This window comes from Taudactylus pleione, unplaced genomic scaffold (assembly GCF_031769625.1).
Source record: "Taudactylus pleione unplaced genomic scaffold, aTauple2 ptg000095l, whole genome shotgun sequence".
NCBI lineage: Eukaryota > Metazoa > Chordata > Amphibia > Anura > Myobatrachidae > Taudactylus > Taudactylus pleione.
In genome coordinates, this window is record NW_028284497.1 from 34,579,997 (window position 1) to 34,606,957 (window position 26,961).

The following is a 26,961-nucleotide window of genomic DNA, read 5'->3' on the forward strand; positions in this document are numbered from 1 at the left end:
AGCATCGTCGGGGATGCTGGGCTGCCCCTGGAGACTGGGCTGTCAGCACCTTTTCTTTCTGGGTGCTGCAGGAGAATGTCATACTGCAGCACCTGGCTCCTGTCACTGTAGAGGAGCACCCCTCCGAGGGTGACACCCGGGTGCGGCCCGCACCCCCCTCATGACGCCAGTGGTGCCAGTTGTTAAGTGATGCCCCACTTTGGGGTATCAGAGTGGCACACCATCGTTGGCCATTCCTACCTGGGAGGAAGCTAGGTCTGTTTCTCTGACAGAATACTTACAGCTGTCCTATATTGCCATACAATCAGTGCTCGAAGTGGGGCAGTATACGGCGGTATGTGGAGAAGAGTCCCGGCACTGGGATTGAGTATGGCATCCCAGTGGTGGAACAGCAGCAGTATTGTGTGGATATGTTTCCCACTGGGGACACATCTCTGATCAGCGCTGGTATGGAGCACCAGGTCTGGCATCAGTGCAGAATGTGGCCGCACTGCAGTTTAAACTTGACATTGGTCACAAGCCAATCCTTAACTTGAAGGCAAGTGAGACCTCCTCCTTAATGCTTCTGCTCCTACGTCCTCTCTCCCCCGTGGGCGCTCCCAGAATGCCTTGTGTGACGTCATGCAGTATGATGTCATCATGCCGGCATCGGCATTCTGGGTGACTGGGTCTCCCAGTGTAAAGGAACAGAACAGCGCACAGTTTGGGTATTATACCCTAACTGTGCACTGTTTTGTTACTTCCCACTGGGAGTCCCAGTCTCCGAGAATGCCGGCTGCAGTTAATAACTATAATGGTGGAGGGGAAACTGTGACCGTACTCTTAGGCTGCAGCGCCCTGGACTAGAACCCTGCTTGCTTGCCCCTAGAACCGCCACTGAGAGTATGGTTCCCTGTAATCAGCCAATTACGCAAAAAGCCCAAAATTCCTCTGGGACTCTCCAAAGACTGCTTCAGGGAACTTCAGCTCTCCTGCACAAGTTGCCGCAGTGCAACAACATTGTTGGGCTACTAACAGACTAAAGATTATTTTCTTCTACAGTAGTCCTTATCATTGCCTAATTGAGGCCATGCAAGGACCACAAATTCTGCCATAGTACTGTTAATACAGTCAGATCAGAGAGCAGATGCTCGGCCCTGCCCTCCTCTGTAGGGAAAGTTACACTAAGAGGGGTATTCAATATGGGAGCGAAAAGTCCGTGCTGGACTTTTCGCTCCACATCGGAGATTTTTCAGGGATAAAGTATCGGGCACGCGCCCGCTTTACCCCCATATTCAATATACAATCTACAAAAACGGGACCTGGCGAAGTGGGATTTGCGATAAACTACTAAATTTTCCTGGAAAAAATTGTAGGACCCCCCTAAATTTGCAAAAACATGGGGGATGACTATGGGTACCCCCGTTTTAGCCTGCAAATGAAAGTCGGGGATTTAAATAGCCGCAGCAGGTGTTTTTTTCCCGACATTGAAGAAGTGATGCAGAAGAGCACTTAGGTTAGTTTTTTCCTTTTTTTAAGTGGTCTCATCAAATTTGGGGTACATGAAAATGGGTACTAGCATATTTTTATGTCCCTAAAGTAAGTTTTTAAAAATTCTGCAACTATGCACCTGCCGCTAATAGCCTATTCTAGAATACACCTGCCGCATACTTGTAGAATAGCCCTGAACCTATTTCCCTATTTTTAAACACTTTTTTCCCATTTTTTTTCCACCCCAATTTTTTATTAAATTTTTTGGGGTGTCCCTATTTTTTTTTTTTTTCATTTTTTTTGACACAGTTATTTTTTAAATGTCATTCCCAGGGGTGCAGGCTATTTTTTTTAAGCCTGCACCCCTAAACCCCAATTCTGCACTTTTTTTCGCCACCTATTCAGTGGTGAAAAGTTATCCCCGTTTTTTTTCAAAGACTTTTCAAACCTGCGAAAAGTCTTTGAAATTGAATACAGTGTAAAACTAAAACCTGCGATAATGACGTCATAGGTGCGATATTAACGCAAAAACTGAGTTTTCACTCCATATTGAATTCCCCTGTAAATCTTTTCCGTTTACCTTGTTCCAGCTGCTTCCAGGTTGCAATCCTATTCACTAGAACAAAGAAAGCTTGGAGGTCAAAGAGTTATTACCACTTCTCTAAAATGTATTACCAGACAAACCATGGAGAAATCAGAGATTTCTAAGTAAGCTCTTCGTCACTTGTCCAGTAGCACATATCACCATCTGAGGACAGCGCTGTGTTACTTACCAGTTCTGCTTCCTGCCATCTTCGTACATGCGTTGTATGTCTAAAATTACATTTATTTGATCCACTCATGTGCACCACGCCTGCACTGACCCATTCCACATAAAGTAGCATCAGCAATAGACTGATACGATACAGGCAGGGGCAGATTGGGAATTTAAAGTGGCCCTGGAAAAATTTCTGAAAGTGGCCTCAAGTAGGGACCTTGGTTAGCATCGAAGGTGTGTGAAAATGGGATTTGTCTTTGCGGTAAGGGGCATAGCCTTGAGTTAAATGCTGTGCCCAAAAGTCATTCCCCTATTTTCATCACACTGGTGGCATGTCCAGTACACCGGGAGCTCCTGGGCATGACCCCGGTCTCACTATCCAGTGAATAGATGCACATTGCATCTATTCACTGCATGCTACAATATTAGTAAATATTAGTAAATAACATTGTAAATAACACTCATAATGACTACAGTAAGTTGTAATGAATGATGGATACACTGTATTAAATGCATGTTTATATAACATTGCAAGGCAATGGGGCCTATTTATCAAATGTTATTGTCGCTATAAATGTAACTATAAATATTAAAATATTACTAGTCACAGCTATTTAAACAGCTATTTATTTCTATGGCACCTGAGTATCACTCAGCTGTGAAGAGTAATTAATGACCTGGCTCTGGCTGCTGTCCATCTCCTCATTTGGCAGAACTTGGTTCTACTGTTGCTAGTGGCTTTTTTTTTTACAAATAGGTTAAATATATAAAAATATATAATAGATTTAAAACATAAGCTATAAGAAAATTTATATTTTCTGGGTGGCAGGGAAATAGCCTTATTTAACTTTAAAAGAAAAAAAATTGTTTCATCAACAGTATTTTTCAATGCATTACTATGGCAATTACATCCTAAGAACAAGTATAGTGGTGAGAATACAGGGGGTAAGAGTACAGTGGTGTGAGCAGGGTTAAGGCTACAGTATTGGGTAAAGTATTGGATAGAAAAAGACACAGTATTGGGTGTAGTTAGGTGTAAGGACACAGTATTGGGTGTAGTTAGGTGTAAGGACACAGTACTGGGTGTAGTGGATGCATGGTTAATGGGGTAAGGACACAGGACCTCATTCAGACCCGGCCGCACTGCGCGTGCGCAAGCCCTGGAGCGAGAGAGAAACTCTCTCACTCCGTAGCTCACTACAAAAGGGCCGGCTGTCGATGTTGATCGACAGCATGGCCCATTTTGAAGGCGGGGCGGGGGGGTGGCTACACAAACGGAGGCGTTCCTGACGGAACGCTTGCCGTTTTGTGGGCGGCTGCACTGACGTCAGCAGTGATGTCAGTGGGGAGCTTCCTGCTCGATCAGAGCAGGAAGCTCCCTGGGGCTTGCGGTTGCCGAGATCCAACCTCAGGGTCTCTTCGCAAGCCCCGTTGGTCGCGATGGTCTTGACTATCGCGACCATCACCCTGGTCGGTCACTAAGCTGTGGGTGGTAACCCACAGCTTAGCTAGCGACCAGGAGGCCGCACTTAAAAAAAGAAGCGGCCGCCCTCATTCAGAGAGAGCGATCGCTTCTTGCGACCACCTCTGAATGAGGGCCACAGTGTTGGGATATAAGGCTGCATAGTGAGGGATTAGAGTAGCATAATGCCATGGCAATAGTATGTGGGTACAATTCTGAGGAGTTCACAGGACTAGGGAGTCAGGGTAGAATATTGGGGTGCTGGGGAGAGGGGGCAGCTGTAGGGCATTATTAGCAAACACAGAGCTTGGGTAGAGTGGACAGATCACTGGACTGAGGGCCTGATTCAGACCCAGTCGCTAGCAGCCATCCTCTTGCTATTGCTGGTGTTTTCTAATCTGCGCATGCTTATACATCGCAGTGCGCGTTCGCGAACTACTCAGCGATCGGGAAGCACTCGCTCGTCTGGCAAAGCCAGCCCAGTATAATGAGTGACAGGAGAGGTCGTTTGTGGGTGGTAACATGGGCAGTCTAGTAAAAACGGGGGAGTGGCGGTGCGAACACAGGTGTGCCAATGCTGTTTTTAAGGCATGCATAATTAACGTGCAGCGTCATAGTTCACGTCACTTGGCTGTTTTTTGCATTGAAGTCCTCGCAGTGATTGCGGTAGGGTAAGGCAACCGCAAGTGCTGCGTTAGCTTCCGATGGTGCTCGATGTACCAATGTTTTAAGATACTTCCAGGAGATGACGTGCGCTAGTGGACGGCTCTGTATGCTACGATGGGCGGCTGCATATGCAGAGCGATCGTCCGCACAGACAAAGTGGGTGTGCTTTTGTCTTGGCGAGCGATCGCATCCCATGACGTAAATTTTAAAAATTAGCATACGCAGGATGCGAGCGGCTGCAACATGCGAGCGGGTCTGATTCAGGCCCTGAGTACAGAGCAGGGAGGGTGTGTAAGGAGAGAGAGAGAGAGAGCTAGTGAGAGTACAGAGAGCAGTCAGAGAACAGGAATAAAAGGGGACAAAGAAGAGAGACAGCTGGGAGCAAAGAGATAACTAGAGAAAAGTTTGCTGACAGAAAACTTGCAGGCAGCTAGATGACAAAGGGACTGAGGACCTCATTCAGAGTCGGTCGTTGCGGCCGCACGGTCATAAGGGAAAAGGGGCCGGATATGCAAATGATGCACTCGCAAGTTGCGTCGTTAAGATGGGATCGTTAGCCGGACGACCAAGGGGAGGATACGGCCGTAAGACTAAAAATACGCCCCCTTCTCGTTCGCATTACACGTCATCTCCGGGCATATAAGGATTAATCGAGACCATCGGAGCTGGTCGTAGAGCTTAAGGTTGACCATACCCTCTCTTAAGCACTACGATCAAGTCAGTGTAAAAACCTCCCATGTCACGTGTGCCATGACAATACTTTGTTAATTATGCACTCCCATAAAACGCCGTTTGCATAGTCAGGCACACCTGGGTTCGGATCTCCACTCCCCCGTTCACAAGCACCCTCCCCTGTTACCACCCACAAACGCCTCATCCTGTCACTCAAACTAACGACCTGGCCAAGTTCAAGGAGAGAGATATTTCCGATCGTAACAGCTAGTTTGCGCACGCGCATTGCGCATTTTACGCATGCGCAGTTTAGCGAACATCGGCTGCGTACGACCGAGCGGCCGCAACGACCGACTCTGAATGAGGTCCTGATTGAGCAGCGGATGCAAATGCAATTGCAACTGCAATTGCCTACGGATCACAGTTGCTAACATATGTTAATGCCTGCCAGCACACAGGTGACATAGAGACACCCACTGCTGCCTTCTCATATCCATTCAATGTCGCTCTTCTCAGTAAACATCGGTACCATCGATGTACTGTACATCGGGCAGTCACGCAGCATTTACAACAAGTCTGACCACCCGCAGACACTGCAAGTCTCCTTGCAAACAGAGCTCTCATGCTGCGTATGCAATCGAAGTGGCTAATTTATGCATGCCCAATGGACAGACATGTCTGCATTTTTACGACCACCCGGTCACCACCCCCAAAAGCTAACAGCTTGTCACTCACATTGCGATGGATTCCTCTCTGCATCCATAATTGCAATGCAATAACTGCACACACGTGCAGTGGGTGCTGTTTGGACTTGTCACTTTTCCTGTTTATTATCATTTTCACAAGTATCTTCCTCCTCTATTATCCCCAGCATCTCCTGGCCTTCCCTATCTCTTCCCTGGCCCTTCCCTATGAGGCCATGACCCTTTTTCAGATTGCACTATCTTATATCCCTATGCCACCAAAAAGTCTAGTTATGGCTCTGGGTGTATTATTTGTATTTCAAATATCACGCCCCCCTAATCATCAATGTAATAATGACTGCTTATTATAACGTGCAGCGTGCAGCCGGATGCTGACTGCTCTGCCTCTGATGCCTATCTGCCTTTGATGGCAGACACTGACCACTCCTCAGCCCATCTGGGTGTGGAGAGGGGAGTGGAGGAGTTCTGTCTCATGAGAGGGCAGTCTCTTCTCGCGATCACAGGAACTCGGAGCACCTCCATGGGCGGGTCACTGATAGGCGCCAGCTGAATGCCTGTCATACAAGAAGGGTAACACACTACTGTGGGCGGGACCACATTTGACAGATGGCTCCATAGTTCCATCGGCCCACCAGGAATCTTCCTGCTGAGTTATACGGCCAATCCGCCCCTGGATACAGGCAGAGTAGAGATCATCGAAGAGGTTACTCTCTTTTTAGCATATTTCAGTACAAATATATCACAAAGATAAACTATGAAGCAGGATGTATCTTAGGAACATAGGGGTCTATTCTTGACAACATGAAGTGCCCACTAAAAGATATCACTATATATCGCATCACATCGATGTGATATATAGTAATGTTTAGTAGTCATTCATGTACACTTATCTGTCCAGTGTCTTAGGGGTCTATTCAGCAACAGTGACGATGTTGCCCAGAATATTATCGGGCAACATCATCAGGAGATTTTAGAAATTATGATAAAATATGTAAGCTATGCAGCAATATATTGAGCAGGGACAGCGGTTGCGGTAACACGCTGTCCCTGCGATGTCACAGAAGGGATTGTTTTTGGGATTCCTAAAACAATCCCTTCTGTTTGTTCCCTGCACATGCTTAGTCAAGCCTCGGGAACAGTGTCCGTCCTGGCTTCCCGGTGACCACGGAAGGGTAAATACAGCTCCAGCCTCCCGAAATTGATTGATATATGTATACAGGCTTTATACTAGCCTGTATACATGTATATTTATGTGCTTTTCTAATTAACATTTATATATAAATGTTAACTATAATTGCACATAAATATAAATGTATACAGACTAGTATAATGCCTGTATACACATATCAATCAATCTCGGGGGGTTTAAAAGACTCTAGAGTGACTCACCTGCTGCCGATCACCGGGAAGCTGGAACGGAGACTGGGCGGGCTTGCAAGATGCTGCAGGGACTTATGGGAAAATTTCCTTCTGTCCCTGCAGTTTTTGGGAAATATAAGTATTTTCTGCATAGAACGGCATTCTGAAATGGCTTTATATTAAGGCAATATTTATCGGGTGAATTAACACTTTTTGCTTTGCTGAATAGCAAAAAGTGTTAAAGCACTGTAGAGATCAATGGCTGATCCCTACAGTGCAGTATTCTGCGAGATGGGAATCAATGGAGAAGATAATTGCGTTATCTTCTCCATTATCCCATTGCTGAATAGGGGAGCTACATAAAAAATACAGAAATCATAGTTTACGTATTTTTTATGTAAAGAAATCAATGCTGAATAGATCCCTTAGGGCGCTGTCCGGCCTCTCCGCGATCCCTTGTCGCAGTCAGTGACGGATCCAGGGGGGGGGCAACTGGAGCGATCGCCCCCCCCCCCAGCACAGTTTGTCCGACCTCTATCATCTCTCTCCTCTGCATCATTCAGAGGAGAGAGATGATAAAGGCTGTGCTGTGCTGTGATCGGAGCTCCCGTCTCCCAATTAGGGGGATGTGTCAGTGACAGGCTGTCACCCGGGAGCCGGGGAGGAAGAGATCACAGCCGGCTACTCACACCCTGTGATCAGCTGTGTGGTCTGAAAAAAAAAACTTACCTCTGTCCAGGGACCGAAGATCGGGGCTCCGGTGATGTCCTCCCTCCAGTCAGCTGGTCTCCCGACTCCTGCAATGTGACCCTGGTCAGCTGCTGCATTAAACAGCTAACTGGGTCACAGTGCAGGATGGGAGAGAAGCTGACCGAAGCCCGGAGGGAGAACATCACCGGAGCAACGGAGGTAATCGAAAGTAAAAGGGGGGGAGGGAGGGTTCATGCAGGTGCTGCGAGGGAGGAGATTGCGGGGGGGAGGAGGGGGTTGCCGTGAGGGGGGTAGCGGGGGGGGTAACTTAAACATATATTGACTGTAAAAATCAATGTGGCCAGCAAAAAAAAAAAAACGTGAAGGGGAGGAGCAGGGACCAAAAAGGGGAGGTGATAGTACAGGAAAGAGATGGAGTTCATCATTAACTCGCCCTCCCTAATAGAACAGACTAGATCCGCCCCTGGTCGCAGTGAGAATACAGTCATATCGGGAGCCTGATTAGTCTATATTCTTACTGCACATGTGCCGATGTCCGAGAGCAGCAGGTAGGTCAGACCTGCTGCAATGGACACTGGGTGAAGGGGGCCAGCGCCGGGCAGACAGCAGGGAAGTATGCTTCTTCCCTGCTCTGTTAGGCTTGCGAATCTGTACTGCAGGAGAGGAATGGAAAGCTGAGCTTTATCCTTCATGAATCGCACTTACCATACAATAGTATGGTGCTGTGATGCAGGCATGGAGCGAGGGTGCCACTGGAGTAGTAATACAACTCTCAGCTGCCTTTGACACTGTTGACCACTCTCTTCTCATACAAACACTACAATCCATAGGTCTTCAAGACACAGCCCTTTCTTCTTTCTCATCTTACCTATCTAATCGCTCTTTCACTGTTCGCTTTTACTGATTCTACCTCCACTTCGCTACCTCTATCAGTTGGAGTACCACAAGGTTCAGTATTAGGTCCTCTGCTTTTCTCAATGTATACCACCTCTCTTGGCAAACTAATCGGCTCTTTTGGTTTTCAGTATTATCTGTACGCGGACGATACTCAAATTTACCTATCTTCCCCAGATTTATCACCATCTGCGCTGGTCCGTGTCACTGAATTTCACTCTGCCATTTCATCTTGGATGTCATCTCGCCACCTCAAACTTAATATATCCAAAACAGAATTAATTATATTTCCACCAGCCAATAGCAGTTACCAACATAATATCTCTATTACTGTTGACAACTAGACAATCTACCCCACCCCACAAGCTCGCTGCCTAGGTGTGATCCTTGACTCTGAACTGTCTTTTGTTCCCCACATTCAATCTGTCTCTAAATCCTGTTACATACATCTAAGAAACATAGCCAAAATTCGACCATATCTTACGCAAGACACTGCAAAAACTCTTATACACGCACTCATAATTTCCCGCATTGACTATTGCAATAGTCTCCTTATTGGTCTTCCCAAAAACAGGCTCTCCCCACTACAATCCATTTTGAATGCAGCTACGAGGTTGATCTTTCTCACCAAACGTTCAGTGTCTGCTGATCCACTCTGTCAGTCCCTCCATTGGCTGCCGGTCTTCTACCGTATTCAATTTAAAATACTTACACTCACACATAAAGCTATTAACCAAACCACACCAACATACATCTCTTCACTTATCTCAAAATATCTTCCAACCCGACATCTCCGTTATGCACAAGATCTGCGTCTCTCATCCCCGCGCATTACTTGTTCCCATGCACGGTTACAGGACTTTTTTCGGGCTGCACCCACCCTGTGGAATGCCCTCCCACGCACAATAAGACTTTCCACTAGTTTCCAAACATTCAAGAGTTCTCTGAAAACTCACCTCTTTAGACAAGCTCATCAGATTCCAGGACCGCCCACCTAACCTTTTATAGCTCCCTATCTAACTCTCTTCTTATAGTAAACACCTATCACATCTTCTCTTTCTTCAATTGAACATCCTCCTAACCCTAGGCCAACTTTCCAGTGTGATTGGATTATACAGCCCACCAAGAATATCTGCAATTGGGCTGGACCAATTTGCAATAGCACCTCTCCTTGTGTAGCAACACCTATTTCCCTATAGATTGTAAGCTTGCGAGCAGGGCCCTCTTACCCTTATATATGTCATGTATGTATGTCTTTTACAACCCAGTATAATGTTAATCTTGATTCAAATTGTAAAGCGCAATGGAATTTGCTGCGCTATATAAGAAACTGTTAATAAATAAATAAATAACTTCTCCACGGTAAACTAGCTCCATGTATAGCACGAAACAGAGAAGAGCCCTGATTTCAGCTAAACAGGGATCTCTCTGCTTCATGAAAAAACTCCTATTTACTAAACATGACAGGCTACATATAACAGATCTGATTACCATGTATACACCGTAGGCTGCTGGGAGTCCCGCAATAAAGTAAAGTGATCGCATCAGCCGCTATTCCTTGCTGGGATGTGTTTCTTCATAAATCCCAGAAGAACATAACTTCTTATGCTGCGAATATAGGCGATCAGAAATTATAACTAGCGTGTTTAAAACCTTATAATGAATAAATTGGCCCCTTAGAGCAAACAAAAGGGAAATGTTAGTGCATTGACTCTTATCTCTCAATACAGTCCCAAGAAACAGTTCTGCTTTAAAGGATTATTATTCCACAATGCTACCGAATTAAAACATTACCAAAAATACTACTAAACAAAATGACACTGTAATTCTTAATCCAGCAGACACAGCTACAATTGAACTGGTTAATGTGGGGTAACCTCTTCCCTGGTCCATAAGTGGTTAATAAGTAATACTATGGAAACACACATATAATTTATACTACGGTTTCCACATTGATTTTACAGCCTAATATCAATAGGGAAAACAGGAATGTCATTATTGGAGAATAAGTACAGGACACTCTGTAGAATCACACACAAGAATAAGTGTGACATAGATTGTGTTCCCTACACAGATGTACAATGTGTTTTGTCTTTAGGGAGGGCGGAGGCTTTAGCAGTATCATAGGTAATAATAAGTTATTGCGCAGAGAGCCACCTTCATCGCTTCTAAATCCAATCTGCTCGCCCACTGGCTCCCCCCTCCCTCAGCATGTAACATAACACAAGTGGCAGTTATCTGCTTCCTCCACACTGTCCTGCTGCAACATAAAAGGGAGCAGTCTGGCAGCCTGTGTCTATAGGAAACAACTTGCTCGGGTCCGCACAGTGCAGAGAGGGACAGCACAATGATATGTACTACCTGTGAAGAGAGGGACCCAGAGAGGGCATCGCCAAGCCCAGCCCTTATGTGCACCTGAGGCACCAGGGGGAACAGTGCACTCCGGGGAGGGGAATATTGCAGGGCACTTAGCCAGACACCACAGAGAGGAAAAGGAAGGATCTATCCCCTGTACAGCCACCAGCTGGATAACTGTGCACCAGGAGACTTCCTTATATTGTGCTTCCTTCATGTAGTAACTTTGTGTCACTTTCTGAACATCGCTGACTTCAGCTGGCCACGTCTGCAGCTCTTCCTCCACCTGTTACCTGGGCGCAGGGTGACAAATACTGTCACTGTGTGAGTCTCTGCATTTATTATTTGTTTGCTCCTAGCACCATTATAGCTCAGAGTAACCTCATTCGCCTGATTAACTCGGATCCCTTTCCCCTGTGAGATAAATAAAGGAGCTTATTTGTATCTCTGACTCCTCCGGTCTTTGGGAACATAGCAGCACTGGTGTGGGCTGACCATCCCCGGATCACTGTTGTTCTTGCTCCCTGGAGCGATCAGCTCTGCATGGAAGAGACGGAAGACTTGTCCAGGCTCCGCGCCCTCTTTCTGTCCTTTGACGCCAAGCGCTCCGGGCGCCTGGGGCGAGGGGACTTCTCCTCCTTGTGCGCGGAGCTCCGGGTCAGCCCGTCCGAGATAGAGAACATTTTCCGGCGTCTGGACACTGACCGGGACGGCTCCATCACCTTTGAGGACTTTGTCATGGGTTTCCGAGGAGCTAGGGGTGTTCAAGTGGCTGCAGAAAAAAGTAACCCACCTACCATGGGGGCGCAAAGATCGCTCCGAGTCTCTGAAAGTGAGGAGCAGGAGGAAGAGCATTCAAGCCCAGCCTGGAAGGACTTTCAGATCCGCCTGGGAGAAGAGTCCAACTATATTCCAAGGTTAGTCAGAGCCATCACCTTGTTACTTTCTAACAAGCTATGGGGTCTATTTAGTAAGCCTTGAATGGAGATTAAGTGGACGGAGATAAAGTACCAGCCAACCAGCTCCTAACTGTCATTATTCAAACACAGCCTGTGACATGGCAGTTAGGAGCTGAGTGGCTCACCTTATCTCCATCCAAGGGCGGAATCCAGTTAACCCCGAACGTTGTTCGGGCGCTAATGGATGCCCGTGATAGGCGACAAACAGGGATTTATCACAGGATTTTGCTGATGGTTTTTTCAACCGATCCTATTATTTCGAACAAAATAATAGGATCTATCTCACGAAAACACATAGGGTCCGAGATAAGCTCGCAGACCTATGTGTGTTCGCCTTGTTTGGGGTGAGAAAACAGCATTTATCATGGATTATTTTTTGGGACACATCAGGTTCCAAAAAATATCCACTGAAATTGCCAGCATCAGGCGGCACTTCAGAGCTAATAGGATAGCCCTGTCGTGATCAATTAGCAGTGCTACTTTAGCGCTGCTAATTGGATACCCCGCTTAGTAAATAGACCCCTTTGTCACTTATATGATGTACTGGGGGTAACCAGGTTACATGTTTAGACATTTAGGGGCCTATTCATGTAAATGTGCGGATATGTTTCACTATACTGTATATTGCATCAGTTCGATGTGATATATAGCTGTGTTTAGTAGTAAATCAAGTGTACTCACCTTTCCGGCAAAGCAAAATGGAAATGAGGGCTCCTGCGGTCCCGACTTCAGCTGCACTGCGGACCACAGAGTTTCTGTGGAGTTTTTTATATAGGACCTGTCTGCGCATGCGCTTGCTTCTTGAAAGCAGGTCCTGTGTTATCATTGCACCGGATGTTGGTCAAGGATAGGGGGCGGAGCAAGTGCCGGGGGATGGGCAGAGAGCAGTGAAGTATTCCACTTCAGTTGCTGCTATTTCCAAGTTGGAGAAAGGACCTCTGTGACGTAGACACCACGTGACCGCTGCAGGAGGCTGGACCGCTCCTGCGTTACCATCCACTAGGGCATAGAGGGGGAATATATATTTGTGGCGAGCGCAGCGAGCCACCGTGCCCGAAGAGTGGCGAGCGTAGCGAGCCTGCGAGGGGACACTTTTGGTCCCCCGTTACCATCCCCGCCCCTCCCCCTTTCAGGTCGAGTCACGTGGATGTGACGTCACAGGGCCATCAGCCCTGTACAGTCTAGACCTAACCATTCAACTTCCCTGCTCTTTTCATTTGGAAGTACATATTACGCCATCCTGAGATGGCGTAATATGTACACAGCAGCGAATTGGAAAGCTGAGCTTTCCATTCTTCTATTAATTACTCTTCTCATACTACTGTATGGGGAAGCGATCCAGGCATGGAGCGTGGCTACCACTGGAGAAATCATCAACTTCTCCATGGTAACCCACTCCCTGAATGGAACAAAGCAGTGTAAAGCCCTGTTTTCAGTTAAACAGGACGTTTCTCTACTTCATTAATAGACTTCTTAGGAGCTTATTTATTACTATTTGCGGGATATCACCTGAAACCCCCTTAGAATTTATCTACAGGAGACCCAGTTTTCGAGTGCAAAAGCAGCCCACATAGACAGGGGTGTATCTAGGGAACCGAGCGCCCCTGGTAAGGTAATGGACTGGCGCCCCCCCTATAATTTCGTGAAGTGCCCCCCAGTAGTTGTCCCACATATGCAGTGCCCCCAGTAGTAGCCCTCTCTATGCAGTGCCCCCCAGGGCCGGCTCTAGACATTGTGGAGCTTAGGGCAAAAGTTCACAGTTGCGCGCGCCACCACCCCCCCCCCATAAAAGACTTTTTGTAGATGATGTTCCTCTGCGCACGCTGAAAGCAGACACCCTTCCGTAAAGGGAGCGTGTCCTTGCGGACAAGCTCTCCCCTCATGGCGAAAAATTGCCATGTGCAGTAATGCACCTTACACAGTAATGCCCTGTATAACACATTATGCCACACGCAGTAGTGCCCTGTATAACACATTATGCCACACGCAGTAATGGCCTGTATAACACATTATGCCACATGCAGTAATGCCCTGTATAACACATTATGCCACATGCAGTAATGCCCTGTATAACACTTTATGCCACATGCAGTGCCCTGTATAACACATTATGCCACATGCAGTAATGGCTTTTATAACACATTATGCCACATGCAGTAATGCCCTGTATAATACATTATGCCATACGCAGTAATGCCCTGTATAATACATTGTGCTACACACAGTAATTCCCTTTATAATACAGTATCCCCAATTCAAATTACGCCACACATTAGTCCCTTATTCATGTTGTGACACACAGTGGTGCCCCTTTTACACAATGCCCAAATTAGTGCCCCATATACACAAGGTCCACAGTACTTAGTAGTGCCCCTAATACAATGCCCACAGTAGTAGTGCCCCCTATAGTAGTGCCCACATTAGTAGTGCCCCAGTAATAATGCCCCCTATAGTAGTAGTCATGATGTCCCTCCCATAGTGCTCTATGCGGGAGCCGGAGCTCTGGAGTGAGCTCCGGCTGCCACTGCAGGGAGGGAGCCGGGTGCCAGCTGATAACAAATATCAGTGGGAGCCTGGCAACGCGGGGGAGACCGGCGCTGTTTTTTTTTATTATTATGGGATTTTTTATTTTTTTGCCTCCTGGGGACTCAGTGGCGCCCTCAAGGGACCGGCGCCCCGGGCGACGGCCCTGTTAGCCCGCCCCTAGAACCGCCACTGGTGCCCCCACTAGTAGTCCACCCTATGCAGTGCCCCTAGTAGTAGTCCCCCTTATGCATTGCCCCCAGTAGTAGTTCCCCTATACAGTGCCCCCAGTAGAAGTCCACACTATGCAGTGCCCCCAGTAGTGGTCCCCCTTATGCATTACCCTCAGTATAGTCCCCCCTATACATTGCTCCCAGTAGTAGTCCCCTTATACAGTGCCCCCAGTAGTAGTCTACCCTATGCAGTGCCCCCAGTAGTCCCCCCTATACATTGCCCCCCTATACATTGCCCCCAGTAGTAGTCCTCCTATGCAGTGCCCCCAGTAGTAGTCCCCCCTATACAGTGCCCCCAGTAGCGGCCATCCCCCCCCATAATGTGCCCCAGTAGCGGCCCCCACAATACAGTGCCCCCTGTAACATCCACCCCCCCCATAACGAGCCCCCGGTAGCGGCCCCCACAATACAGTGCCCACAGTAGCGGCCACCCCCAATACAGTGCCCCCTAGTAGCCACACTCCCCCACTGTGCTGTGCCTGAAAAAAAAAAAGGAAACTTACCTGATCCCCACTCCTCCGGGCCCGCTCTCGCTTTGCACTCATGACGTCTTTCCCATCAGCTGCCGTGGGGGAAGGGGGAAGCCGGAAGGCAGAGGTCATGAGTAAGCTCCAGCCGGCTCCCTCCGTGGACGCAGCAGCCAATGATTCTGTCTGACTCTCATTGGCTGGCTGCTATAACAAACAAACAGCCGCCACTGGTAGCCATGTGTTTGTAAACTGTGTAGGGCAGACCGCTCTCACTGCGGTCTGCCCTACACTTAGGGCCCGGGGGACTAGCGGGGTAGTCCACCCATTAGCTGCTGGTGACACTGCCACACGGCGCCCCCCCTTTGGCCAGCGCCCCTGGCCAGTGCCATCCTGGCCTATGGGTAGATACGCCCCTGCCCACAGAAACCTAAGGAGGCAGCTATTTACCAAGCTTGGCATCGGTAGCCTATAGTGTACACTTTGCAAAAAGTATCAGGAGAGGGATTTTACTATCAGAAAATGGTCAGTAGTGCGGCAGCCCCCGGAAACTAAAAGTAAAGTGATTGTTGATGCGATCACTTTACTTTTTATATCACAGGTACAGGCTCCAACCGGAGCACTTGTCACTATATGTGTTCAATAATACATCCAGATGGTTGATGATTTCTTATTGCTGTGAATAGCGGTGATAGAAAATTATAATTAGCGGCTCAAAAGAATGACAATAAATGGACCCTTAGTCAGTGTACTTTGTTGTAGCAGAGATTGACAACCTGTGACTCTTCAGCTGTTGTGGACCTTCCAGCATTTGGCTGTCAGAGCATGCTGTGAACTTGACTTCCACAATAGGGGCGGGATGTACTAAGCATAGCATCCACGGTGTGGTACATCCCACCTGTCTTCGGGCACAGACCACGGTTCATAACAGAGGGACTTCCCGATTTAACACCCAGAACTACCTCTCAGAAGGCTGAGGGGTTGATGGGAGGGATCCGATCTGATTCGTCCCAAGGGGGAGCTTCCCGATAAAAAGCCCATAGGCTTCTATTTGGTAACGTCACCTGAAGGTACATGTTTGTACATATGGGGAATGCGGTGAAACCTCAGAAAACTGCATTTTCGGGGGTGTTACTGCATTTTCCCGTTAATACATCCTGCCCTAGATGTGAAACAACAGTTTGCCCAAGCCTGGCCAAAAATCTATAATTTTAAGGTTATGGGGCCTATTCATCATACCTTAAAACTCTCTGGAAGTAATTAGGTTTAGAACACGCATGGAGTTCTACCTAATTACCGGAGGAATTCATCATTCCTCCTCCCCATAACTGTTTCGAAAAGCTGTCATTTTTGCGATGACAGCTTTTCGGGAAATAGATAGTTATCTCTATTTACACTAACTCACCGCAGCTGGAATCCGTTCTGTGCATGCGCTGTTACATTCACCTCCCCCCTGTCCCCGCACGTACCTGGCCGCTGCAGCGCCTCTGGCTCCAGGGCTGTGCTGTCACGTGTTCTCCCAGCCGCCCACAATACAGTTTAGAAAAAAAAAAAAGTTTTTTTTTTTCAAAACTTTATTGTGTTCTGCTGGGAGAACATGTGTCTGCACAGCCCCAGGAGCCAGAGGACGGACCACAGTGCCGGAGGAAGACGCCGGGGGACCTCACCAGCTGGAAGCAGGTAAGTGTCCCCTGCTATTCGCCACCTCACAGTGGCGAATAGTAACTCCATCAAATTCCGAAAATACATAGTTTTCGGAATTTGTTGAATACCATAATTTCCATATCCCCATACTAATGTATGGGGAGTGTGGAAATTAACGCAGGGGGACTTAGCAAGGAGATATCAGTGATATCTCCTGTGCTAAGTGTGTTCATGAATACTAAAATAACGTTCTCCTGTTCATGTCTGCCTATAAATGACAGGCAGCATGATGTGGCAGCTGGATGGATGAAAGTAGCCTGCGGAGAGCTCCCCCCGCTCATTGGACAGAAGACACGTCAGCTGGGCGAGGGAGACACCAAGCTGGCAGCCCAATGCAGGAAAGTAGCTGGCGGGGTTGAAGAATCAGTGTCCAGACCTGGCAGCATGAGGGATGGGGAGACATCTGAGCCAGCAGCAGGGTGCATTGAAGCAAAGGAGAAGGGTAGCCAGAGGGGTGATTGAGACCGAGGACACAGCAGCGCGGGGTGGGGGGGGAGGAGGAGAGATCGGAGCCAGCAGAGGGGTGGCATTGAAGCACTGTGCAGAGTAGCTGGAGTGGGTATAAAACAAAGGACATGGTGTGGGGGACGGGAGACATCGGAGCTGGCAGCAAAGGGGATTGAAGCACAGGTGAAGGAACAGGGAGAGCTTCCCCTGCTCAGTGGACACAGGACACAGCTGCAGGGCAGGGGGGGAGGCATTGGAGCCAGCAGCGGGGAGGGTGGAGGGTCAGGGTATTGAGACACTGAACAGATGAGCCGGCAACAGGAGAGGACAAACTGGCTAGAGAATGCTAGGGAGCGGGGACACTGGGGAGCCACTCCCAGGAAGGAAGCAGAGAGAACAGGGATATTGAGGAGTGTTGTCAGGGAGAGCAGCTGAAGGGGAAAAGTATCACATTTCCAAAAAGCTATCCCCACAGAAATAGCAGCTTTTTGAAAGTGATACTTTTGTAACTGAGGAATGATGAATAGGTCTAAATTTAACAATGAACTCGCTGCGAGTTCAAAACTGAATTTTCACTAATTACATTTTTCTCATGATGAATATGGCCCAGGGATGCCTGTTCAGTCAGAAATGTAGCAGCCCCTGAAACTGCCCAAAGGCAATTAGTAAAGCCACACTCATTATTGGCAATGGGCTAGCAGGTTGACCAAAGCTGGACTAATGAGTTTAGCCCCGAGGACACTTGACATACCCATTCTGGTAGATGCAGACCTCTTTGGCCAGATTTCATAGGTGGGGCCAGGGGTCACATTCAAGGCCCACAGGTCAACGCTCAGACAGGTGGCTCCTAAAAATACTTTCAAGCAGTCAGAGTATCCTCATTTACTCTCTTTCTAAAATATGCTCAAGGAGGTGTAGCCCCTTGCTAGACAAAGTCTTGTCTTTAGCTTAGCAGCAGGGGAAAATAGATTTGGCAGTCATGGCCTCAAAAGTTTGCACGATTCATTTCCCATAGGGGACAAATGTGTCATTCAAACTAGAGCTAAATGTGAAGGCACCGAATACATATATTAAAAAGATAGGGTTCAGGATAAAAGGGCTAACATACATCACCTTTTTCTTTTGGCCACTAATTGGTTTTGCCTCAAATTATACCTACTGTATAGGAGGTTTTTCATTTGGTCTCCACCTGCTTCAGTGGACAGTAATGGTGGTTGGACTCTCAATAGCACCTTACATCTGCACACGTTTAATGAAAGCAGAGGTTCCATACTATGTTGTTGTCACCTTTGTCAAAAAAGGAGTCCACTGCATAATAGACTGGGATATATTAATCAGTCACCAAAGTCTAACTCTACCCTGGCCAAGCCCAGATTATCTATGAATGAGCTAAAATCTGTTCTGACTCCATCCCATAGGAAATATCCCTTCTTTTTTTCTAGTGTTTCTTCCAGAAAAGTGGTCAGAATTAAGTTTCAATGATAGTTCAAAATCAGAATATACATTTAAAGGACTTAGACAAAGCTATTAGATAAATGAGGGCCTTACACCTGGAGCTTTTCCATGGTCCCTTACACTGCAAACAATCACAAAGCCTATTGAGATTTGGGGAACATTCATTCAGAACCAGGCAGTGAGAGGCAAATGGTCCACAATGGAGCAGTAGGCTTATATCAATCAAGACATGAATGGGCTACTAACAAGACTCAAGATTGTCATCCTCTCCAGTAGTCCTTATCATTGCCTCACTGGGCTATTCAAGGACTAGATATTCTACCATGATTAGAGAATTTAATGTATGGCATAGTACTGCTAATACAGCTAGATCAGCTTCCTGGACTTCTGGCTGCCATATATGAAGCAGACCTTGCATCAGGCACCATTTGCTATTATGGTTCAGCTCTTGCCTTTTTATCACCAAGGCTAACTGAAGACATTTTATCATCACTTACTCAGAGGAGTTCTTTCCTACTCAGCACTTTTAATTCACAGTATTCCAGTACTTGGAATATAGAAGCTGCCCTGGACACAAGTTTAGAACATGTCCTTTTATTGAGAAAATTTGCATTACTAGATTTAGCCTTAGGTGCCAGGGGTGCTGGGCTAACGTTAATTTATATTACCGATCCAAAACACCCTCCTTTGAAAATCGTATAGTTTATTTTGATGTGATCAAAGATGGGACAAATCCAATTTTTCGTTTGGTAACTTATCTCATAGTTGAAACTGACTGCTCCACTAAAAGGTAAAGCTTTGAGGTTATTTATCAATTGCCGTTAACCCCTTTAAGGGACACTCCATCTGGGGTGCTGTCACCTCTAGTGCAGTAGCAAAAGTTATGTTCCTACATTCCAAAATGCACCCCACGCATTGGTCCTCTGAGCATATATTTGCCAAGCATTAGTGGAGACCAACTGATCTTCCAAGCAACCACCAGGTACGTAGTAGTCTGCCCACCAGCTGTTGCTAGGTGGCAATCCTCCCAACGAAGAAACAGTAGTTTGCAGGAATCTATGACCTGGAAACTTTCTTTATTCTAGGGAATAGGATTGCCACCTAGCAACAGCACCCACCCTACCCACCCTTTACCTTGCTAGATCAGTTGGTTGCTCTGTCCAAAGTTGTTCCAGGAGAATGATACCTTTATTCTTTTCTCCTGAGTGGGCCAGAGGATCAAGAGAAACCCCAGACATCAACTGCTAGAGACATCAAATAATTCTCTCTGTCTTACCATTTGGTTGTCAAGATTATGATCAAGTCAGCATCTGTTCTTTCTCCTTCGTGCCATTTGGGCCTATAGTTGTGCCTATCCTTTGGATGCTCTTCATGTTGCTATGTTTGTACTGTATTATTACTTCATTGCATTGATCAAAACTATGTTTTTGTTGCCAGTTCAGTAAACAGTTTAACTGGAAAGATTCATGTCAGTCATTATCCAAGTCTAGTCTTGGGATTGTCATCAGTAGGCTTCCAAAAAACTCCCTGAGGGCGGGTTCAAGTGGTCACATGACCATTAGGTCAGAGAGCAGATGCTCGGGCCCGAGCCTCCTGTGTAGAGACAAGCTAAGTAAGTGAAATTTTTTCACTTAACCTTGTTCCAGCGATATTCGGGAGGCTTGCTCATCCACCTACCATCTGTTGTTAGGTGCAATCCTATTCCCTAGAACAAAGAAAGTTTGCAGGTCATAGATTACACTACTGTTTTCAAGGCTAAAACCATGTTAGCAAACAGGTCCTTTTCCAGATCAATGTAATGGGGTTATAGACGAGGACAATGTAAAAACTGGATACTGACAGCAAATAGATCAACTAGATTGTATTGACGTCAGTACTTTGTAGTACACTACATGCAGTGATTACTGCAGACACCTTTCTTGGCAAACTGTCCACAAGTTCCTGGACATCAGCAGGTATGTTTTGCCATTCCGCCTTAAGTACAGTGAGAAGGTCGAGTAAGCCTAGAACGTCCCCTTCACCACATCTTAATCCCAGAGTTTCTCAGTGGGGTTAACATGTGGACTCTGAGCTGGCCAGTCCATCTGAGTTACTGAATTTACCAGTCCAGCATCGCCCTGGAAACATGACTGGTGCCATTGTAGTCCTGATAAAAACATTTATTGTTTCCATAGAACTGCAAGTGCATGGGCCTCCCTACAAAGTGTTCTTGTCAAAATCGCCACATTAGTGGCCATTTGGAACTCGTGTGCAATGGTATGCATGGTAGTGTTCATTCTAGTACCCTGCATCTATCACAACCTGTGTAGTTCCTCTTTCCAGCCTGGGGTGTCACTCTCTGCTCTGGTGCTTCTAGCACACTCAGCTGATGCAACAAACTTATATACAGACCAGAGTGTGCTAGAAGCACCAGTTGTGAGAGGTGCAGGGTGCTAGAATGAAGGTTACATGGTATGCTTTTCACTTGCACGGCGGCATCCAATCACTTTTGTCTACATACTGTATTTTAAGGTCCATTCTTCAGCCCTGGCAATGCCGGGTATCCCACCTAGTTGTAAATATGTGGGCTAGAAAATGGGTTGACTTCACTCTATGATTTATATGTGACTACAACGTCAGAACTTATACAGCTCACCATCCTCTCATGTGCCTGACTGTTCTGTTGCCCAGACCACGGTAGTCCCCTAGAGGCCCGGGCCTCTGTACAGTTGTCAGCTGGCAAATATCACTGGCTATGAGACCTTTACTTTGCCAGCACTGACCTGGTGCAAAATGTAAATGTTTTGTAGAATGGAATTGTCTATGCACAGTTCTCCAACGGGTATATAGCTGGGATCCCGGTGCACAGAAGGGAGAATGCCAGCACCAGCATCTCGGCGGATAAGTATGGGTTAGGGTTAGGCACTAGGTGAAGGGTTAGGATTAGGCTGCTAAGGTTAAGCTGTGGGGAGGGAGGGTTAGGGTTAGGCTGCGGGAAAGGTGGGTTACAGTTAGGAGGAGGGTTAGGGGTTAGTGTAGGGGTACTCACCTTTAGGCATCAGGATTCTAACTGTTGGGGTGCCGCTGTTGATAACCTGACCACTGGCATCCCGACTGCTAAGACGCGTACCCAAACCCTCCAAAGCAATGCATGGAAAATGTGCCCTCCCCTGCCTGTTATCTCTTTTTAATAATTTTGTCATGAAAAAAGGAAACTATAATCTTCTACTGATGCGCAAAACCTCTCTGCCCAACTGTGCCTGACTTCCCTACTGGGCAAGCTTCTGCGCCACCATTGTGCTAAGCAAACCAATGCACTGTGACAGATATCTGGACTTATCAGTTCAAATTCACCTACTCATTATCATCGAAGAGTACACATACAATATATTAAGTTTTCTTTGGTACAGCTTGTAAAATTTGAGGCTGGTAAACTTGCACCCCTGAGTGAAGACATATTGGGGGAATGTAACAGATATGAGTTTGTAACAGTGACAACTTTTCAACAATTTTGCCACGAGATTTAAAGTGGCAATTATTTGAAGGCAAAACCAGGTTGTTTGCCTTTAAAAATATTGGCGCTTTAAAGCCAGTAGCAAATCACAGAAATATCTGCACTTTAACAAAGACGTTCACATCTACTTTTGACTCTTTGGTGAACCCCCCCCCACACCCACAACCTACACTACTAGATCAAAATGAATAATACCAAGTGTAAACTGTTGTATTTAATAAACATGGAATAGTGTTTTGTTAACAAAGGGCAGTCAAGGTTCTCTCACTTGAGGACCAATATGTTTGGCATTTATGTAAATTGGTAAACAGCAAAATAGGTGCTGTAACTAATAGCAGCCAATTAGATTTAGCAGCAATGGACAACATAGGGGTCGAGGACATTCTACGTTTCTGCCCAGCTCTTTTTCCTCTGTTTTACTGTATTTCTCACCAAACATTATTGGGGGCCCACCTATTTGAATAAGAGCTGGGGCACAGGGTGATGCTTGGAGAGTTATAAAGTAAAGCTAAGATTATACTTTATTTTAATTGCCATGAGCAGTCATCTTCCACATGACATGACCTCTGCATAATATGCCCACCACTCTACAGCATACACTTAGGGCCTGATTCAACAGCGGACGCAGGAGAAGGAATCATGCAGATTCCTGATGGTCAGGAGCCTGTCCATGTGCTGTAAAGGTTTATGATGTCTCACGGAGTTCGGCAGCAGACTGTCAGTGATGAAGAGTCTGCTGCAGTACCTGGGCGGGGATGGGGCAGTGACGGCCTCAGTTTCCCAAAACGGAGGCTAGTTGCCGCTGTTGGGGGGGATTGACAGAGATTTCTTGGTCTCTTTTGTGCACCTGCGCTAGCCGGCTTGTGTGACCCCATGGGTCACTTATCTGGCCAAGGATCACGCAGATGATGTACAGCGCAACTCGGATCTGTAATGCATGCAGGAGGTGTGACACTTTCTGCTGTATTACCATATTAGTGCTACCGTAGCTGCTATCATGTTAGCAGCTTCCACAGCAAATGCGTACTCTGCTGAATCAGGCCCATATGGCAACTAATCGGAAAACATGTAGAGGGACATGCAATCTGCACCGTGTGGTCTCTTCTCTTCATCTGCATTACTCCTGAATATTTCATTTAAGCAGGGTAAGGATTTGGTTATTAGTGGTCCCTTTTGCTCCCTCTCTCTCCTTCCATGCCTCCTCTCTTTTAAGCAAAATAGCTGTTAAGAAAGCAAAGCTTTTCTCTCAGCTTCAGTTAAACTACAACTGTTAAGCAGAATGTTGCAGATGTAGACTCTTGACTGTGTGTATACCCAGGATTGCCTACCCTCCGGATTTGGCTGGCAGCCTCCCGAATAACAAGTGCCGGTCCCGGTCTCCCGGCGGGCCACCCCCCCCTGCAGTAAGGTCAGAAACCACCAATGCATGGGGGAGGACGTGACGCGTTTAGCGATGAATCGCATCATCGTGGCCCCGCCCCCTGCTGCACAACGCCAATAATTTTGGCATTGTGAAGAGGGGTCAGGGCCACAATGACGTGATTGCGCGGTCACGCCCCCGGCTATATACAGACATTCAGCTCCCTGCCGGAAGGAGGGAGCTGAATGTCAGCAAGCATGTGTATACCTAAGATATGCCTTTCAGTATGCACATATTTGCGCGTTGCTTAGGCTTTGTATCATTTTCTGTGCTGTAGATGGTGTAGCTGTATCTTTGTGATAGTATTGTCTTTACAGTAGATTTTTGAAGATACATGTAACACAAAACACAGCCACAGATTACATAATGGTACAGATATATTTTTTCATCCAGCCCTGGATTTTTTAATGAATTATGCAAATTGTATCTTATTGCTAAAATATTTATACTTGGTGCTTTGATATCAGTGAAAAGCTGGGTACACACTATGCTATTGTGTACAAAGCCGACGCCAGAGAACCATACATCGCACCGTCTGTACATGCTGCACGATGCGGTGTACGACAGCGCGATGTGTCGTTCCATGCTGCATTCAGCGGCATGGCGTAGTTCAGCGCATTGTCCCATCTGCTGTACAGCTCCAAGGGTGGGACAATGTGATGAACGACCCGCAGATATGTGCGATCAGGCATACACACTATGCGATCCGCATGATACAGTCAGGTGCGTAAATATTGGGACATTGACAAAATTTTCATATTTTGGCCTCTATTCACCACCACAATGGCTTTGAAATGAAACAAACAAGATGTGCTTTAACTGCAGACTTTCAGATTTAATTTGAGGGTAATTACATCCAAATCAGGTGAACGGTGTAGGAATTACAACGGTTTCTATATGGGCCTCCCACTTTTTAAGGGGCCAAAAGTAATGGGACAAACTAAACAATCCTAAATCTAACTTTCACTTTTTAATACTTTGTTGCAAATCCTTTGGAGGCAATTACAGCCTGAAGTCTGGAATGCATAAACATCACCAGACGCTGGGTTTCATCCCTGGTGATGCTCTGCCAAGCCTCTACTGCAAATGTCTTCATTTCCTGCTTGTTCTTGGGGCATTTTCCCTTCAGTTTTATCTTCATCAAATTAAATGCATGCTCAATCAGATTCAGGTCAGGGGATTGACTCGGCCATTGCATAACATTCCACTTTTTAGCCTTAAAAAACTCTTTGGTTGCTTTTGCAGTATGCTTCGGGTCATTGTCCATCTGCACTGTGAAGCACTGTCCAATGAGTTCTGAAGCATTTGACTGAACATGAGCATATAATATTGCCCGAAACACTTCAGAATTCATTCTGCTGCTTTTGTCAGCAGTCACATCATCAATAAATACAAGGGAACCAGTTCCATTGGCAGCCATACATGCCCACACCATGACACTACCACCACCATGCTTCACTGATGAGGTGGTATGTTTTGGATCATGAGCAGTTCCTTTCCTTCTCCATACTCTTCTCTTCCTATCACTCTGGTACAAGTTGAACTTTGTCTCATCTGTCCATAGGATGTTGTTCCAGAACTGTAATGGCTTTTTTAGATGTTGTTTGGCAAAGTCTAATCTGGTCTTCCTGTTTTTGAGGCTCACCAATGGTTTACATCTTGTGGTGAACCCTCTATATTCACTCTTGTGAAGTCTTCTCTTGATTGTTGACTTTGACACATATACACCTACCTCCTGGAGAGTGTTCTTAATTTGGCCAACTGTTGTGAAGGGGTTTTTCTTCACCAGGGAAATAATTCTTCTGTCATCCACCACAGTTGTTTTCCGTTGTCTTCCGGGTCTTTTGGTGTGATTGAGCTCTCCAGTGCGTTCTTTCTTTTTAAGAATGTTCCAAACAGTTGATTTGGCCACACCTAATGTTTTTGCTATCTCTCTGATGGGTTTGTTTTGATTTTTCAGCCTAATGATGGCTTGCTTCACTGATAGTGACAGCTCTTTGGATCTCATATTGAGAGTCGACAGCAACTGATTCCAAATGCAAATGTCACACCTAGAATCAACTCCAGACCTTTTTACCTGCTTAATTGATAATGAAATAATGAGGGAATAGCCCACACCTGTCCATGAAATAGCTTTTGAGTTGATAGTCCCATTACTTTTGGCCCCTTAAAAAGTGGGTGGCACATATAGAAACCGTTGTAATTCCTACACCGTTTACCTCATTTGGATGTAATTACCCTCAAATTAAATCTGAAAGTCTGCAGTTAAAGCACATCTTGTTTGTTTCATTTCAAAGCCATTGTGGTGGTGAATAGAGGACAAAATATGAAAATTCTGTCAATGTCCCAATATTTATGCACCTGACTGTATATAGTTCCGATTCACGTCAGAATGATATATTGTATGACGGATCGCATATTGTGTACCCAGCTTAAATTGCCTTGCCCCAACAATAAAAAAAAAGAAATAAAAAAAGTTCAAAGATGCAAACCTATAGGTATTGCTGGCATGTTACTCAATAAATTGTGTAATGACAAAGTCTAGGAGGTACAAGATTGAACATCATTGGTAGGGTTGATAGCTTAAGTGTTTACTTAAAAAATGACATTTCCAGTTTTGATTTGCATTCTTGGATTCGGGGAAATTCTGATAACTTCATTGAACAAACTAGTTACTTTTGAGAAACTTGTTTACATTACAGCCATGGATGGAAGTATCCTTTCTGTATGATTAATTATCCTGGAGGTTTCATTAAGTTCTTCATAAAGAAACATCACTTTTTTTTATAAGTCATAATCTTTGAATCTAGGTCTCATAGGTCTACTTTGGATGCAATCAAGTCCTGGTTTGTGGTTCTTCAAGTTATGAAAAAATAAATTTTCTTATTTCATTTATATGAATATCAAGCAGATCAGAATATTCACAATTGAATGACATTTCATGTAAATGCAAGGCCAAAACTCTAGCTCCACCCCTTCACTCTGTTTGTGACTTAATTCCTGGTATCACTCCTAGGGCTCTATTTACGACAATTCGCATTTTGAATGAAGGCTCTCATTCAGAGCCGCTCGCTATTTGCGGTTGTTCGTTTTCTAAAAAGGGGTGGCTATTCAAATGAACCGTTCGCACTTTGCGGTCTGTTCACGCCTCTAAGTCTGAATGAGCGAGCAAAACATGCGAACGTAAATTTGAAAAATACGCCCCCTGGC

General features: G+C 46.1%; 1 protein-coding gene across 1 annotated transcript in view; it reads left to right on the forward strand.

Moving 5' to 3' along the window:
* The first annotated feature begins 11,018 nt into the window (after positions 1 to 11,018).
* RASEF (RAS and EF-hand domain containing) overlaps positions 11,019 to 26,961 on the forward strand; it is a 131,573-nt gene continuing 115,630 nt past the window's right edge. The window contains exon 1 of the mRNA XM_088470292.1: positions 11,019 to 11,967. Within this exon, the coding sequence (XP_088326418.1) occupies positions 11,594 to 11,967 (374 nt within the window). The 5' untranslated portion in view covers positions 11,019 to 11,593. The remainder of the gene's footprint in view (positions 11,968 to 26,961) is intronic.